At 31.0% G+C, this 17,525-nt stretch overlaps 1 protein-coding gene and 1 pseudogene across 1 annotated transcript; both read right to left on the reverse strand.

Moving 5' to 3' along the window:
* Positions 1-8,442: 8,442 nt before the first annotated feature.
* Positions 8,443-12,097, reverse strand: LOC124895148 (annotated as a pseudogene).
* Positions 12,098-12,399: 302 nt separating this feature from the next.
* Positions 12,400-13,407, reverse strand: LOC124895149 (transcription factor GTE1-like). Its single transcript, XM_047405595.1, is given in 5 exon segments — positions 12,400-12,471; positions 12,610-12,708; positions 12,876-13,100; positions 13,205-13,282; positions 13,390-13,407. Coding segments are annotated over 5 exon segments (492 nt in total).
* Between the last annotated feature and the right edge of the window lie 4,118 nt (positions 13,408-17,525).

Genomic DNA, 17,525 nt, shown 5'->3' on the forward strand with positions numbered 1-17,525 from the left:
AGTTCTTTTCAAGTATGAAGTGGAAAAGGAGAACTCGATTTATTATTTTATTTGTGTCTATATGTTATTTAATTCAATAATTTTTGTCTTTGTAACTTGACTTGATTTTTATTTATTTCATTCATTTGTACAAAAATTTGAAACTTATGGTTTTTACTAGTAATGTTGATTTGATATATTAGTGGAAGTTAGTAATTTAGTGTCCCATGCTAGTAATTGTTTTGTTAATGAAAACCCTTGGGTGTTCTTGGTTCTTTTATCAATGGAGTTGGTTAAATCATTAATTTTATTTTAGTCGTAGAATAATTAATTTTCTCAATAATGGATGGATACCAACCATCGTAGGAGAAATTAGAGTTTAAGAGGTTAGACAAACCAAATGCACTTCGAATTCTAGGTGCATAATCTAGAATCTCTAAGACTATGTTTAGGTGAATCGCTAAAACACTGTGCATAAAAAAAGTAGATAGATTTTCTTGAAACGCATAAGGCTTTAGAATTGACTCTAATAAATAAAAAGGGACTTAATTTAAATAGATTATTAGGTGAAAATTTGATAAGAAAGTGGTTAAATTGTTTATGTGTCATTGTGTTGCAAGTTGTTGTATATTCCTTGTACATTGATTTCTATAACTTTCCCATTGTGAGTACAAAGACATACTAAGTGTAGAATTTATACGATATGAATGATCTATTTCCTTGTTAGCCATAGACTATTATTTGTGTCTATTCTTTTATGATCCTGTTAGCCCATTTGAGACGGTTTAGCTTATTTTTATTGACTAGCTGCTGATTAGCTTTTTTTTTCTTTTATTATATTACTTTTAAATTAATTTGATTCAGAAAAATCTCCAGTGCAATTTGTAGTTAAAAGACTTAAAAGTAAAGGAAATAAATAAGAGAAGGTGAAAGTAATGTGAATTGATATCATTAAAAAAGAAACTAGAATTGATGGATGTCCTAGTGTGAAAATTATATTTGAAAGTTAATTAGTAGGGAGGAGAAAAACAAAAAGATGAAAAGAATGAAAGTTCTAAGAAAAAAAAGTCTTCTTACTAACAATGTGAAAAAATAGGATATGTGCTTAAAAATGAGGGATGATATAAAGAAAAGTAAGAAAAAGAGTTGAATTTAGAGAGACGTAACGAAAAGAGTTTGATAATAGAAGAAAATAATTATCGTGAAGTGAATAGGGAAGTAGTTACTATTTTTTCAAATAATTCTTACCCATCCCCCAGCTGATATTCTTAAAAACCTTTTAATCCTATGTTTTCCAGGAAACACTTTTGTTAATAGAGGATAACACTAAAATTAAGTTATGATGCATCTTGTATGCATGTGAATCTGTGTGAGAATGAGTGTATTTCTCTAACCATATACCTAAAAAATTGTGAATCAATTATGTGAAGGACATCTCTCTAGAAAAATATAGGCATATAGATAGTTTGTGCTTGGTGACCTATTCAATGTCTCTGATTGATAATATAATCAAATTTTTCCTACAAATTTTAGGGAGTCAATTCTGAAGGCTACATCATTTTGAGAGATCTATCTTGTTTTAAATAAATGTATTCACTTTGTATGAGAATAACTTTCATGTTTAAATTGTCTTATATGATCTAGATAGAAGAAATCTTATTTGGAGTACCCATTGCAGTTGGGTAAAGTGAGTGAGCGTCTTATTAGTTGTTCAAGGAAGAACAAAGGTTCAAGTATGGGTTGATGATGTTAGGTGAATTTACACTCTTTTTAGCTGCTTTTCGCTTATATTTTTCCCTTCAAATTGGCATACACAATTATTAGAAAAGCAACAAATTATGTATAAATAGTAAAGGCCCAACCACAAATGGTTTAGGCCAAAGAACAAAACAAATTAAATTGAAATTGATGTGTTCCAACAAAACCAAAAACAAAAAAAAAATCTAGAAAAGGGAGGAGAAATGACACTTTCTCAGTGAAAAACCAAGAAAAAAGTAATTTTCATAGAGAGCTTACTGGAAAATGAAGCATCCATGATGGAGTTCAGAAATCCATTATCAAGTAAGGTAAGAAATACTCTTTAGAACCATTCTATTCACTTTTTTATGTTTGTGAAATCTTTATCTTCAGCTTACATATTTCACTCGTCCTTACCTATTGATTGATACCATTATAAGACACCTCAAAGCTCTCACCAGGTCATTTGGTATCATACCCATAATAAATATTTTTTCAATCTTGAGGAGGGTGATTTCAGTGAAGCTATAGCATGTAGAAATTGAACCTTCTAACAGTAAGGAATGGGATGTAATAGGAGTGGCTAATCTATGATTTCTATTTCAAAACTTCTGGCAGATTGAACACCCAAGAGGATTGATACCACATACAAAAAGAATCACAATAGATATCAGAAACTAGCTCTCCACAATGAACCAGGTAAGCTATAAAGTTATTTCTTAAGCTTTTGTTATAGTCTACATTTTGTATGTTGTGTAGCTTATTTGTACTATTGTGGTAATGATTTTTAGAACCTGCATATATCTTTGTTGTTTATCCAGATCTCTTTCTCTTATAATCGTAAAACAAACGTTTTAAATTTGTTGCTTGTATGAATTTAGTAAACATTTTTTTTTCCAATGGGAGTTTTTGAAAATTATTTTAAGGAATAGTACCTGCAAAATCAAAGCTTTATTAGTTAAAAAATTGGCTAGTTTGTTACCTTCCCTAAATACATGCTTCACTTGAATATTTTCCCTTCTCCTCCACTCTTTGATTCTCTAAATCTCCATGCTAATTTACCAAGGACATTCTCATGCCCACTTCAATCACTTTCTATAAAATCATTGAATTAGTTTCCATAATAAGTGGCATAAGCTGATTCCTAACACAATAATCAGCCCCTTCTAGGAAAACCTGAGCTTCAACACCTAGGCTGGTAGTGTTGCCAATAGTTCTCTCCCTATCATACATTAGATCTCCTCTACTATCTCTAATGCAAAATTTCAGAGAGCTAGGACAAGAGTTTCCTCTAGAGGCACCATCAGTGTTACATTTGACTAACTCATTACCATATTTGTTTTTCTCCTACATTTGAGCTTTGTTTTAAATGTTATTTAGATTGTTAGTCCATATTTTCACTCAGTTACAGATTATGGATGATGTTTTGTGCTTTGTAGGTGAAAGGAGTCAAAATTTAACTAAATAAAAGTTTTGAGTGAAAAATATCGCAAAATAAAATCCAAAATGAGGTATGAAAATCACCAAGTAAGCTGAAAAATGAGGGGGGAGATCCAAAATACACCTTCTCTAAAGTTTAGCCTTGACATATTCAAAATCAAAGTGAGCAGAAGCACCATATGATGCAAGGTCCAGGTAAGAGTTCCTGCTTTACGTCTTGAGCTCATCCAGATAGGGCCAAATTTTAGCCCTTTTCTAGTTTGATTTGTTAGGACCTCCAAGGTGTTTATAAAAAGTTTTTGGTAGAGTTATACATTCTTGAAGAGATAAAAACCATAGGAACATAGAGAAATTATATTCATCATAATTCGAAGGTTTTTCTTCTAAACTTTATCACTAGATTATTATTTCTTTATTTTTTACAAATTCCTTCATGAGTGATTAGATAATAAGTATCTAAAAGCCCTTATTTTAGGGTTATGACCATTGTATGAACATCTTTGTTTGATTATATGATTGTTTAGCAGATTCTGCCTTATATATATTTTATTCTTTTAATCTTATACTCGACTATTTAATGGCTTTGTGATCCATTAAATAATTGGATGATTGCTAGTGGAGCTGGACAAATAAAATTTAGGAATGGTATTAGGGTTCATCAGTGGATGTATTAGCGGCTAGGAAGGAAACGTACCTAGCTTTTCCTATTTGGCTCAAATACATAATAATATACAAATGCATCAGAAGTAGTTTACCAAATCTCCACTCAATAATATAGGTGTAAGGCCAATCTAGGTAGGTGATTAAATGATCGAAAAGACCATAATCATATTATAAACCTCATGATTCAAAAGTTTTGTAGATATCTTAAATAAGGTTAGCAAGTATAACTAGAAAAGATAGAATACACAAGCGTCATAGCCCTATGTATTTAACTGTCTATGAACAAATCCTACATTAACGTCTGCTTTAATCCTCTTGCCTTGTTAAATTGGATTAGTAAAAAAAGTTAGCAAAATAACAGTAGCCGCTATCTCTGTAAAAACAGGCAGTGCTAGTTCTAATAACTATAATAGAAAACTAGATAGCTTGTCAGTAACTAAGTCTTTATGGTATCAACAAACCCAATTGCAAAATCAATCACTTATTACTTACTACCACGTACATTTGCATGTGTATTGGGAGACAATGAAAACATGTAGCCTAGAAATCTCATTACATCTTTTCAAGACACATTTTAAATCAAATTAAATGAAATTATTTTAAGAAGAAAATTATTTTAAGAGACCTATAATCTCTTAGAATGCAGATGACTTAATGAAAGATAAAATGAATGAAAGAAAAGGAACATATATAAATGTCACGATCCAAATCTATCATAAGTAGAACCCACACTAATTCTTCATGGGAGAACCAACTATTCCAAGCATTAACTCACACTTAGAAAATAAGTAATTAGTCTTTTATTAATCCAAAAAAATCATACCCATTGTTGAGATAAAACATAAGCACAATAGAATATGGAAACATTGAACTTATAAAAACTCCCTAGGACCCGAAGGTCGTTTATACCAAAGCTACTAAAGAATGTCAAAAATGGGAGGCAACTCCAAAAATATAAAAATATGCATAAGTCTAGAGTAAGGGACAAGAACATCAATAGAAAATTTCATGGTAGCCCAAAAGATGCAGATCGCCTTTGAATTTGAATCAACCGTTGGAATCATAAATGAGGTTTAATATTAGCCGTTGGAATATGCTCTGCACTCAACAAAAGTAAGAGTAGGTGTAGTATCAGCATACAAGAAAATAGTAGTGTACTGGTAGGGTCATTTGGACAATCTAAGATGAGATATGTGAACACATAATTATAACCGAGTAAAACAAGTCAACATATTCTCACTATATAACAACCTTGGTTCAGTCCACAATACTTAACCATATTCAAGAACATTATTAACAAACCATTATGAGTTAGCAAGAATAACCATTCAAGCCATATAAAGTTCACTATCAAGACTCTTAAGTCATTTTACAAAACTCAGCACTATAACCACATCAAAAATACATGATTCCATACCATAACCAAGTCAACAATACATGATTCCACACCACACCTGATTCAACTATACAATTATTATGCATCTTAGTTCACACAAAAATCAAGATAACAATAAAACACACAACTTTTGGTTCACTCATAGAACCATCACACCCATATACCTTATACCTATATGCTAAAGGTCTTATGGTTGTCCACTAGTCATGACCGATAAGGGACAAGCTCTATCAATGTACCAAAACTCAAACATCAAGTTTCTACCAACATTATTTCACCAAAATCTTATGAATATGTCCAATTATCGATACATCCCACAAATTAGTGAATAGGCATCACAAAATCACAGAATAATGATAAGAACCAACACTTGTAACAATCAATAAGCTTACATATAAGTTCATTGAATATGACCCCCTTTTAAGCCCTTTTCATTCCTTAACAACATACATTGAACATGCAATATTAAGGAACAGTGATTATGCACACATAACACAAATTGAAAAACTACATTAAACATCAACTACCTCAATCCAAGCTTGTACCATTTACTAAGGCTGAGTATTACCTTTTCATACAATTATTGCTTGATTTCAGTTTAGAAATATGAATACAACATATAATCAACGTATTAACCTACAATATTGATAATCAAAATTCAATACTAACCTTTAAGCCAAGTTCATGATCACCCTACACATTCTAGGTTTTTTGTACCATTAATTTACCTAAAAACTACCAAGTCCATGGCTTCTTTAGTAAACTAATGACATGCAAGAGTAATTTAATAATTATTAACTAAGATCAAAAGGTTTTACACCTATTTCACCCCTTGCACCAGAAAATTTGCTGTGGCAACCTTAAAATCCTTCCCAAAGTACATAAACTAGTAATTCTAAGGCTAATTAACCAAAATGCTAGTTAGAGAGGGATAATTTACTTACCTTAGTGATGAAAAATGATGAAAACTAATTAAAATCACTCTAAAGAACCTTTGGCTTTTCCCAAAATGTGTGTTTTGAAATAATGAGATGGTTTTGGGAAATTTCTACTAAAATAATGATTTTTCCTGTTATAGCAACATACATCATATTGACTGGGTTTGACCATTACCATAGTGGAATTTATTATTCTTTTAAGCACGTTGATATAATGATATCGACTAGGCAGAAATTCAAGAATGCTCCCAGATTTGCCTTTTCACAACACACCCTTAAATCATGACATTCCAAACTCACCCTTTACATTGAGATCAATATCGAGAGTTGTACTTACCCAAATTCAATTTAGAAAGGTCCTGCGAGTTTCTTATCATCTTAGCTAACATCAAATCAAGCTAAACTTAATCGCCTTATCCCAATACATTCTCGTATTTTCCTATATCACATCTCATTCAAATTTTATCCAAACCTAGTTTAGCCTAAAATTTCGAACTTTAAAATCGAGAAGTATCTTAATTCGAGTTTTTGTACAAATGACTTAACCATATCAAAGAAGAGGATCGTTACAATAATATAATTTTTTTATCAAGATCATTAAAGTAAGAAAGTACAAACGGAATGTTGAAATTAGAAGTTTGAAAATTTTTACAAGTTAGTTCATGTCTTTAGATGCATGAAATATAATAGTTAATGATTATTGTTTTTATAGCATTGATGTTAGTAGTTGAGTAAATTAAATATCTCTTATGATCATTTATAATTCCTATAAAAGAAAACAATCTCACAAAGATAATTGATACTTTATGATAACAACAAAAACAATAACATATCTAGCAAAATGTAAAGAATAGGATCTGAAAAATCTAGAGTGTATGCACTAACCCCTATTTCGTAGAAGCACAGAGGATGTTTTGGAGGACCCTCAACTCAAATAGAAAATCAAAGCTATATGAAAAGGGAAAACAACATTAAGAAAGCATAGCAATTAATAAGGAAAAAGCAACAACAAAATAGTGTAACAGTCGAAGCATCTTAAACAACACATGAAGCTAGAAATCAAAGGCAAGTCATTAAAAAAATAGGTTAATACCATGACAGACACCACCAAGCCTAAACTCATATAAAATCAAGGCAACAATCCACTATCTTCTAATCTTCTACCCTAATTCGCGACCTCGACACCCTTCTATCTAAGGTCATGCCCTCAATAAGGTGAAGTTGTGTCATGTCTTATGTAATCACCTCACCCTAATTATTTTTAGGTCTATCTCTATTTTTCCTCATACCCACTAAAATCAGCGTCTTGCATCTCCTCACTGAGACATCTCTGTATCTCCTCTTTGTATGCCCAAATCCTCTCAATCTCTCTTCCATTATCTTGTCCACCACAGAGGCTATTCCCACCTTAGCTCTGATATCCTTATTCAATTATAAGAAAAATAACCTAAAAGGAAGGGAAATATGGTCCCAAAAATTCCAAATCTTGTCCAATTGGTCTTTTAGGACCAGAAAAATCTGGTCGCGTTTCATCCTAACAGGCTTCGCCGCTAAAGATCATTAGCGATGAGTCCAATAAACCAGTCCTTAAAACCCTTTTATGATGGTAAAAAAGTTGGTCATAATTGCCTTTTAGCGACGGTATATCTTGTCCCAATCAACTAACTACCTAGTCTTAATTATTCTTTTGCGACGAGCAATCTCGCCCTAAATAGACTAACTACCTTGTCATAATTATCTTTTAGCGATGGTATTTTTTGTCTCAAATAGACTAACTACCTCATCATAATTATTTTCTTGCGATAGTATTTCTCATCCCAAATATTCTTTAGCGACGAGAAAAATTCTTTTTCTAGATCAATCTTTAAGGACGAGCAACATCCTGGTTGTAGATCAACTTGTAAAGACGAGCGATATTCTAGTTCTAAATCAACCTTCAAAGATGAGCAACACCTCTAGTCATAGATAAATATTTAAAAATGAGCAACATTTCTAGTCTCTAATTGACCACAAATGAGCGTAATATATATTACAAAATAATAAATTTCATTAATTTTTATCAAATTGTTATCGAGAATCAAATCCAGTATACATAGTGGTAAAATCTGTACATCTCAATATTGTAGTAACACTTATATATTTACCTGACAAGTTCAAATAACTCCAATCTAAGAATTAACTCGGTGGAACTGCCACGAGACATGACTAACTTTTTATATCAGTAAATAGTTCATCTTTGAAGCTGTTTTTATTTGTAGAAGGCATTATAGACCTAAATGAGTTTCAGGACTACTGCCGCCATTCCTAAATTGTGTGATAGAGATCATAATTGGGAATTAAATCACAAGTATCGAGCTTGAGGTTTGTCATCAGAGAAGTATCGTGTCCACTGTACAACCATCCTTTTATTGTATCCCCTTTATATGTATAACCATCCGCTGCTATATTTGGATCTTTCATAACATCCCAAAAGCGTTCACGTCAAAGATAAAAGCATCAATCATACAGGATACACACAGTACACCAGATACAAAGTATCAACTACCATCTGTACATCTTGATTTTTTTTTCTTCTTTTTTTGATAAATGTAAAGTTAAAAACTTGATTCATGATAGTATCTTATACTAGTAGGGTTATATGGGCCTATTTATTATTTCATGTAGAAGTATTCGTTATTTATACCTTTTGAAAAAAAGTAATACATTCTGATCCTAGTCGCTCAGTGCAGCCTAAATTCTCTTAACAAATAGATTAAAGTGATTATTATGTCTTCATATTTAATGATCAATCAATAAATAAGACTGAGGGTCTCACAACTAGTCCATATGTTCTCACACAAGACAAGAATTGATCACAAAACTGAGCATCTCACATGGAAAATTCCTACATCTCCAATTAGAAGGTAAAAGAATGACTATTTAAAATCATACAAAATTTTGAACCAAAAGAAAACAAATCATATATCTTACACTTACCTAAAAAATAGGACAAACAAAATGAGGAGGAATTCATTTTTGACTCTTGGAACTTTGAGATGATCCGAGTGTGGTATGCATATATCTCTCATTGGCTCAATTGTTGGCCAAAATTATAAGAGCATATTAGGCCAATTTAAAAGATCTTTCTCGCAGCACCTCAGCGCTAGATAAGCTAACAGTTTTGCTTGATCAATTGGACAATCACCAGCTAAAGAGTCCAAAACTGAACCCAAGTTCCCACTTACCAAAGCACACTTAGACGTTCCTACTATACCTAAAGTTGGTGTTGCAATGAAGATTCATAAAAGTATGACGCTAAATGAGTAAACATCAAATTCTATAGTAAGCGGTCCCTTGTCAACACACTCTGGGTCCATATAAATGGAAGCCTCTGGGTCATCATAATTGGAATTCTCATTCTGGGAAATCAAGAGATGGACTCCAAAATCACTTATTTTGCTAACAAATTTAGCATCAAGGAGAACGTTGGTAGGTCTCAAGTTCCCATGGACAATGCAAGGATCATTGGCATGAACAAAGATAAGAGCAGGGCATATCTCTACAACAATTCTTATTCGATGTTGCCAATAAAGAGAGCGGGATTTTTTATCGCAAGATAGGTGATCTTCAAGGTTTCCATTTTTGAGGAATTCATAAGCAAGAGACCTAGACTCTAAGAAAATCCCCATCAGTGTAACAAGGTTTGGATGCCTCACCCTGTTCAGTCTTTCTGCCTGTAATGATCTAGACATTGTTAAAGTAAGAAATTATTTATTTATCAAGTATAAATATGGAGGATCTGTAACAAAAATGAACGTATGTACAGTGATTAAGAATGGGAAAACTTTAGACAGTTTTACATCAGAAAGCCTACAAACTTCTCCATGTTTTAGGAGTAAAGAATATAGATTATAACTGAAGCTTTATTCCTCAAGAAAATTTCATATTCTGACAAAGCTTTGAAATCATCTGTATCTAAGAAATAGGGATATGTATAATAAATGTAAGGATTTTTCTGCAGGACAACCAAAAAGAGGGGGTGAGGTGCAGAATATATGAAAAAAACTATTAAAAAATCACAAGTTTGGAGAAATTGTGCAATTTCAATCTCATTTAAACTACACTTTAAATGCTAGGGATGAAATGTATAATATATATAGGCAGGCAGCTAATACTGACCTAAAAGGTACAGTAGGGATCACTAAACATAATTATAAAAGAAGAAACTCAATTTCCCACATGCCACAAATTAGCATCTCAAGGTTCTAAGTGATTCACCTTATTTTGGAGATCTGAATCACTTAAAGAACCAAAGGCTGGCAACATCTTTATAGCTACTTTTATGTGGTGAATAATCCCCTTGTAAACATTTCTAAGTTTTCCTTCTCCGATCTTTGAGGATGGATCAAAATCTTATATAAGCTCTATAATGTCAGAGAAAGAAATTGAAAACAAATTTTTGATACAATACTCATCGGTATCATCTTTTGCCAATTTTCTAAATCTATTAACTTCTTTGATTGCATTGTCATGATCTACCTGTATCTTATCCCTCTACTTCCTAAAGGATATTAGGAGTTGTACTACTTGAATTATCTTCTCCCCCAAATCCTTCCCTACATAGGAGGATTCAGTTATTTGACTATCTAGTATAAGCTTCTTCTCCTGGATCTTTTAAAGTTCTTATAGGCACAGGTCGTGCTGAATCCTCAATGCTTCTATCTCTTCTTTTTGCTTTGCCAAAGTCTCCTCCTGTTCTTTCCTTTAATCATTATTTTCCTTGGATAATTTATATGACACTTCAGTCTGGGATAATCTAATGTTAGTGACAAGCATGTAATAAAAATATGTGAAATTCTATCACAAAGTATTAGTAGGGAAAAAGGCAGATGATCCAAACTCGTTGTAGAGTTGCCAGGCCTTATCACTACAACTAACTAGCTGGTGAATCATAGATTGATTCAATTGATACATATATATATACATACATACAAGTATGTGAAATAATAAATCCAAACTAAAATATGTTATTATCATCAGAAGATAAGTATAGTCATCATGAATCTGCAAAAATAGAAACTACTACCTTAGAAAAATTAAATATCAAAACCGATAGTCAATCAAGTCATAGAAACTGCATAGTAGTTTTAGCTATCTTCGACATTTTTTCATAAATTTCTATCTTATTTCTGGAACACATAACTGCAATAATCAGAAAACACTCCATCCTGCAAGTTCAACACATGCCATTATTTTCTCAAACCTTTTCTCATGTTCTTTTGAAGTTTTACTTTCGGATACAAAATAATTTCATTTAACAACCGTTAGAGTTTGAAGGTTAACAAAAGTTACTGCCATCGTAACACACTAACTTTAGACAGACAAAAAGGTGTCAAGATACTGGGAAAACAATGAGATTACCTGGTGTAATATAGCACCAAATTGGCACATAAGTTCTTGCATTCTCCTCGACTAATTGGCCTAAATTATACTTGGAGCATTTTAGTCCTACAATTTAGTGTTCCTTCTTTGATTCTAAATTCACTGACAATTTGACTTCTACTATTAGCCTTTAGATCTTTCTTTAATCTTATGAAAACTTGAATTAAGCCAGTGCATCAGGAGTAATTACAATATGTTTAAATTTTCTATTGTGTCTAGTATAGCATTTGCATCTCATACAATGACTGGTTTGCATCAAAAAGTTATATCCAAGTTTAAGGCTAAGAATGTTACCCTTATTGTCTCAAAAAATCTGCTATTCTTTCAAGCCAGACTGTCCACCAAATAGCCTGAGGTACCTCTATTTTTCTTTTAGGTCTTGTAAAGGACCATGGAGAAAAGATCATTTTGAGGACTATTACTATAGAATTGGCACCAGAGCACCCTAGGAATGTCCAACATACTAATTTTACCCTTCACATAAGTAAACAGACGTAAACCAGGAGGCAAAAAAAAGCTTCATTGTCAAACCTATGTGATGAGCAGGACCAATCACTATTGACTTTCATGTACTAGCCAGTGCTTATTCATCTATCCACAATTGGAAAAAGGTCATATGGTCAATCTTTCTTTTACTATTTGAATTGTTTGCTCTTAAATACATATCATATATGGGATATTTTAGGTAATGTTTGGAGTATGTCTAAAAATTATCTGGTAGCCCCATTAAATGAAAGGATAGACAAGGTACAAGGTATATTTATAAAGCCATCAGCTACTTCAAAATTAACAAATGCATAATTGATAACCGATAAGAGTTATTTGTTAAGGATCCAACCAGCATTTCTGAAACACCATTTCCCTAAATTCTTCAAGTTGCATGTCCACCTCATCTAGCTACAATGCAAATATTAGGTATAAGTTATTATCCAGAGCGGGTTAATTTTAATATGTATGACGATGAAAATGCATAAATAGTCGGGCAAATATGACTAAACTTTTATGCTTGTGTAAAAGAATCTGAGCCTTGACTACCTCAATATTTAAATCTTTAGACATTTTGGCATGAGCAACCTCTTTAGTGAGTTGCATATCCTATTAGGTTTCTGCTTCCTCTTCCTTCCGCCATTTTTCCTACAAGCAGTAGTACTATACATTAGTGTCCCAATTATTTGCTTAAAAAATCCAAAATTTAGTATCCTAATCACATATGAGCATATTAAATAGCCTAGAAGAAAATGATTCAACTATTTTATAAATTACATGAGATACTGAAGAAAAATACTATAGATAAGTTGTACCTCTTTATCAACTTTAGGCAAAAGATGCAACCATTTCTCCTCAAATTTTCCCAACAAGGTTTTTGCCATTACATGAACATCATATCTTTCCCCATTATATTTCATTGCATTCTTAAATATTAGCCTAACATCTGCATATATCTCTCGGACATGCTTATTGCTAGAACCATCCTTTGCTTCCATCTTGGTTTTTATAGTACTGAAGTCTATAGGCTTCTCAATAACCTAAAAAATCCCATGATGTATTAGTAGAAACAGAAGGAACATAGGATTCCTAAGAATATCATAGATACAATAAGTACACCGATGAGAAAATTCAAACCCTTCACCTCATAGTAATCATCCAATCCAACACCCTTAACATCCACGGGTTCCATAAAAGGTTCTGCCCATTTGTGCTGAGTGATCTGACAAATAGACTAAGCAATGAGTAGAAAAAAATTAACAGTAGCAAATAATAACTATAGTTGCTCTTAAACAAGGTGCATCATCATAATGTGCTCAGACATCTTACCCTTCTTTCTTTTACCATTGTTTCCTATGGTAAGAAGAAATAAACTAAATGAAGTTACATAGATAGAGAAGGATGAACACTAAGACTAGCCAACGGATGTCTTTCAATTGGTAAATTAGCGAACTTACTCGTTAAGGAGAGACAGAAGAGAATGCATAATAAATAACAGGACAAGTACAATGATTTATAGCTCCGATGACAATGTAAAAAGAGTACAACATCATCGGTACCAAAAAATGCATAAATGATATGAGGCATTTCAAAACTGAGTATACTCTTACAGGTAACAGGAAATCATAATGACAAAAAATACTAGCTTAAACGTATAACTATCTCTTCAACGCTTTCCATTCTGTGACTTCTGCGATTTTGGTTAAGAAGCTACAATGCAACCTTGTCTGGACTTCAATGTTAATAAAAAAACACTCCATCCTGCAAGTTCAGCATATGCCACTATTTTCTCAAACCTTTTCTCGTGTTCTCTTGTAGTTTTACTTGGGGATACAAAATGATTTCATTTAACAATCGTTAAAGTTTGAAGGTTAACAAAAGTTACTGCCATCATAGCACACTAACTTAAGACAGAAAAAAGGTCTTAAGACACTGGGAAAACACTGAGATTACCTGACATAATACAGTACCAAATTGGCACAAAAGTTCTTGCATTCTTGCACACAAATTACTCATCAAGCTAGCTTTTTTACACTTGTAGCTAGCTTGACTAACCCATGAGTTAACTGCTACCTCCTACCAACTCAAATACCGAATAACTTTACATAACTGACCAAATAATCAACCCCAACTGCCTTCTTATGATCTTCAATCCTCAATATCATACAAACTACTCATCAAGATAGCTCATTTACAGTTTATCAAAGAACAAAAGAACACCAAATCTTGGGAAAAAAAATACAAAAACACATATAGATACATATAAATTAGATATCAAGGTATCTCCTTTACACTTTATCACAGAACAATATAAATAGAGAACACCAAATCTTTAAAAAAAAAAAAGAACTTAGGGTTTTCAATTTTGAACCCGCCATCAGCAATCACCAAGAATTGACCCGATGATAGATTCTTCTTCTAATACTGTGAAACTGATATTTACAGAGAGATGAGAAATTGCCAGGAACAAAAAACTTTACTCAAGTCTTTACAGAGAGATGATAAACACATCAATAATGGAAGCTGCGATGGGAAACGAGAGAGATTTAGCGATGATTTGAATGTTCAATGAGAAATTTTGATCGATAATTTAGAGCAACAACTAGGGCGTGACTTTTTTTTGGAGAATACAGTGTTTTTTTTTCTTTTTGGCGCGTTAAATTTGATTAGCATTATTTTTATTAAAATTTCATTAAAATAATTTTGGCGGTACGTCTCTCTAAATTATTATTAGGGACCAATTAATAATTTTTTTGGGGACCAGATTTTATATCTTCTAAAAAAAAATACAATTAGGGAACGGGATTTAATCTCGTCCTAATAAGCATACTTTTAGAGACCAAATTATTGATCCGTCCCTGAATGTTGATCTTAAATAGACCTTTTCCTTGTAGTGTTCCTAATATTATCGCTCTTAGTATGTCCACACACACACACACACACACACATATATATATATACATCCTCATTTTCACACCTTACATCTTCTCAAGATGAAAGTTCTTAACTAGCAAACGCTCTGCCCCACTCAAAAAATCATATGATTTGAACTAAAAAACAATATCTGAGCATTCATTTCTAGAATGAACTTTGCTCACCCAAAAAAAGCAAACATAAGTTCTTATATATAAACTCAAAATGCCCGTATTTATTGAAAATAAATGGTCTTTATGTAATGGTTGTGGAAAATATTGGTGCATATACAGTGTACAAGTGAATTACAAGAAGATAGTTTAACTAATATGTATTGACGGTGTAGACAATATGCATCTTTTCGTCGTCGACGTGTCTATTTTGCAGCATAATTTTATTATATCTTCCTTAATTAATTATTATATATCATTTATGTATTAAAAAATTAATAATATTTAATAAAAAATAAAATAAATATTTATTACATGTCTGCTTCTATTGTTTTAACCGGACGTATTCGTCAACATGTCTGCTTGCTCCGTAATTTTTTTATATCACCATAATTGTCTACTATATGTCATTTATGTATTAAAAATTAATAAAATTTAATGAAAAAAGTAAAATAAACATTTATGACATGTCAAACTTCATCTGTTTCAACTGTTCGTGTTCATCGACATGTCTGCTTGCTACATGATTTTATTATATCATTGTTAATTAATTATTATATGTCATTTACGTATTAAAAAATTAATAATATTTAATAAGAAAAGTAAAATAGGCATTCTAATACATAGAAGAGCGAAGGTAAGCTGGTCAGGGTCGTCTTGTCAGTTTCCTGCCTTTCACTTGCGTCAATCGTGATTTTACTGTATCACTCCTAATTAATTATTATAAGTTATTTATGTATTAAAAAAATTAATATATCACTTATAATAAATAATTATAAGTCATTTAAGTATTAAAAATTAATAATATTTAATAAAAAGTAAAATAGTCATAAAATGATAAATTAATTCTTTATTTTTTAAATTAACTTGAAGTGTTATATGAGGTTAACTTAAATTTTTTCCACGGATATTTTTTATAGTAATTTGGTTAATAAATCTATTATATCTGTTAAATCCGCGCACCCCCTACAAATAGTATCAGAGCCCAGCAATTTAAAAAGTACGGAAGAGAAATATATGTTAGAATTAGAATTAGAATTAGATCTAGAGTTAAAAAATTTACCTACAAAATTATTAAATTAATTATGCGAAGACCATTTAAAAATAGAGAAGCTTTTAGAAAAATTAAAGAATCTTTAATTAGTAATTATTCAGAGTATATAAGTCTAAATAAAACAAAAGAAAACCCACAAAAATTAGCCTACTTAATTACATTAATATCTAGTATTGAATCAAAATTAATAACACATTTAAAATCCAGAAGAATGAAAGACATACCACCTAATTATGATAAAATTAGATTTAGATATCCACCAAGATATTATAAATATAATTTAAAATGAATAAAGTACAACAATATAAAGAATTAAAACAAATTATCTCTGAAAAACGTAAAGAATTAAAAATAAGAATAAAAAGACTACATTATAATATATTTGCCGGAGTTAGTAAAAATTCAATAGATACACAAAAAGATGAAATATCAAAATTGGAATCACAAATAGATAGTTTAGAATATATATATCAACATGACCTATTCACAATAAAATGAATAAAGAAGAATTTATAATAGATGAAAAAATATATGAAAACTACGAAGGATCAAAAATAAAAATAGTATTTTCTAATCTAGGACGAAGATATAAGAAAATAGGTGAACATTTATATCTAATGTTAGAAAAAGAAGAATTAAAATTAGAAGATAAATTGACAGCAATGGTAAGAATAGAAAAAGAAAATGAAGAGATAGATAGGAAAAAGGAAATAGAAAAAATAAAACAACAAACTACGGAAGAAATACGAAAAATAGAAGAAACTAAAAATAGTAGGATTGCTGAATTAGAAAAAGAACTACAAATATTAAAAGAGTGGTATGAACAAAGACAAAAAGAAAAAGAAGAAAAAGATAGAGAACAGAAATTACTGAACGAGATAAATCAATTTAAGGAAAAATTAGAAATAAAAAACGAAGAATTAGAAATAAATAATATAGATATTGAAGAGACAGATAATTATGAGTCCGAAGATAGTGAAACATATACAGAAATATTAACAAATACAAAAAATTTAGAAATCAATGAAGAGCAAAAAGAATTAATGAGGAAAATTTAGAAAATACCCACACAGAAATAAATACTTTTGATAAAAAAGAAAATGAAAATATAATACCTAAAACAAGAGAAGTAAGAAAACCTATATATTATAAGAATAAGTTTAAAAAATATAATGAATATGACAAATGGATACCAAAACAAATAATTAATAAAAATTATAACTTTTTAGACCTAGACTGTGTAATAGATACAGAAAAAACAATACAATTATGGATAGGATATATGACAAAACAATTATTAGATAATAATATAAATATAACAGATGCAC

Source organism: Capsicum annuum, unplaced genomic scaffold, assembly GCF_002878395.1.
Source record: "Capsicum annuum cultivar UCD-10X-F1 unplaced genomic scaffold, UCD10Xv1.1 ctg80192, whole genome shotgun sequence".
Lineage (NCBI taxonomy): Eukaryota > Viridiplantae > Streptophyta > Magnoliopsida > Solanales > Solanaceae > Capsicum > Capsicum annuum.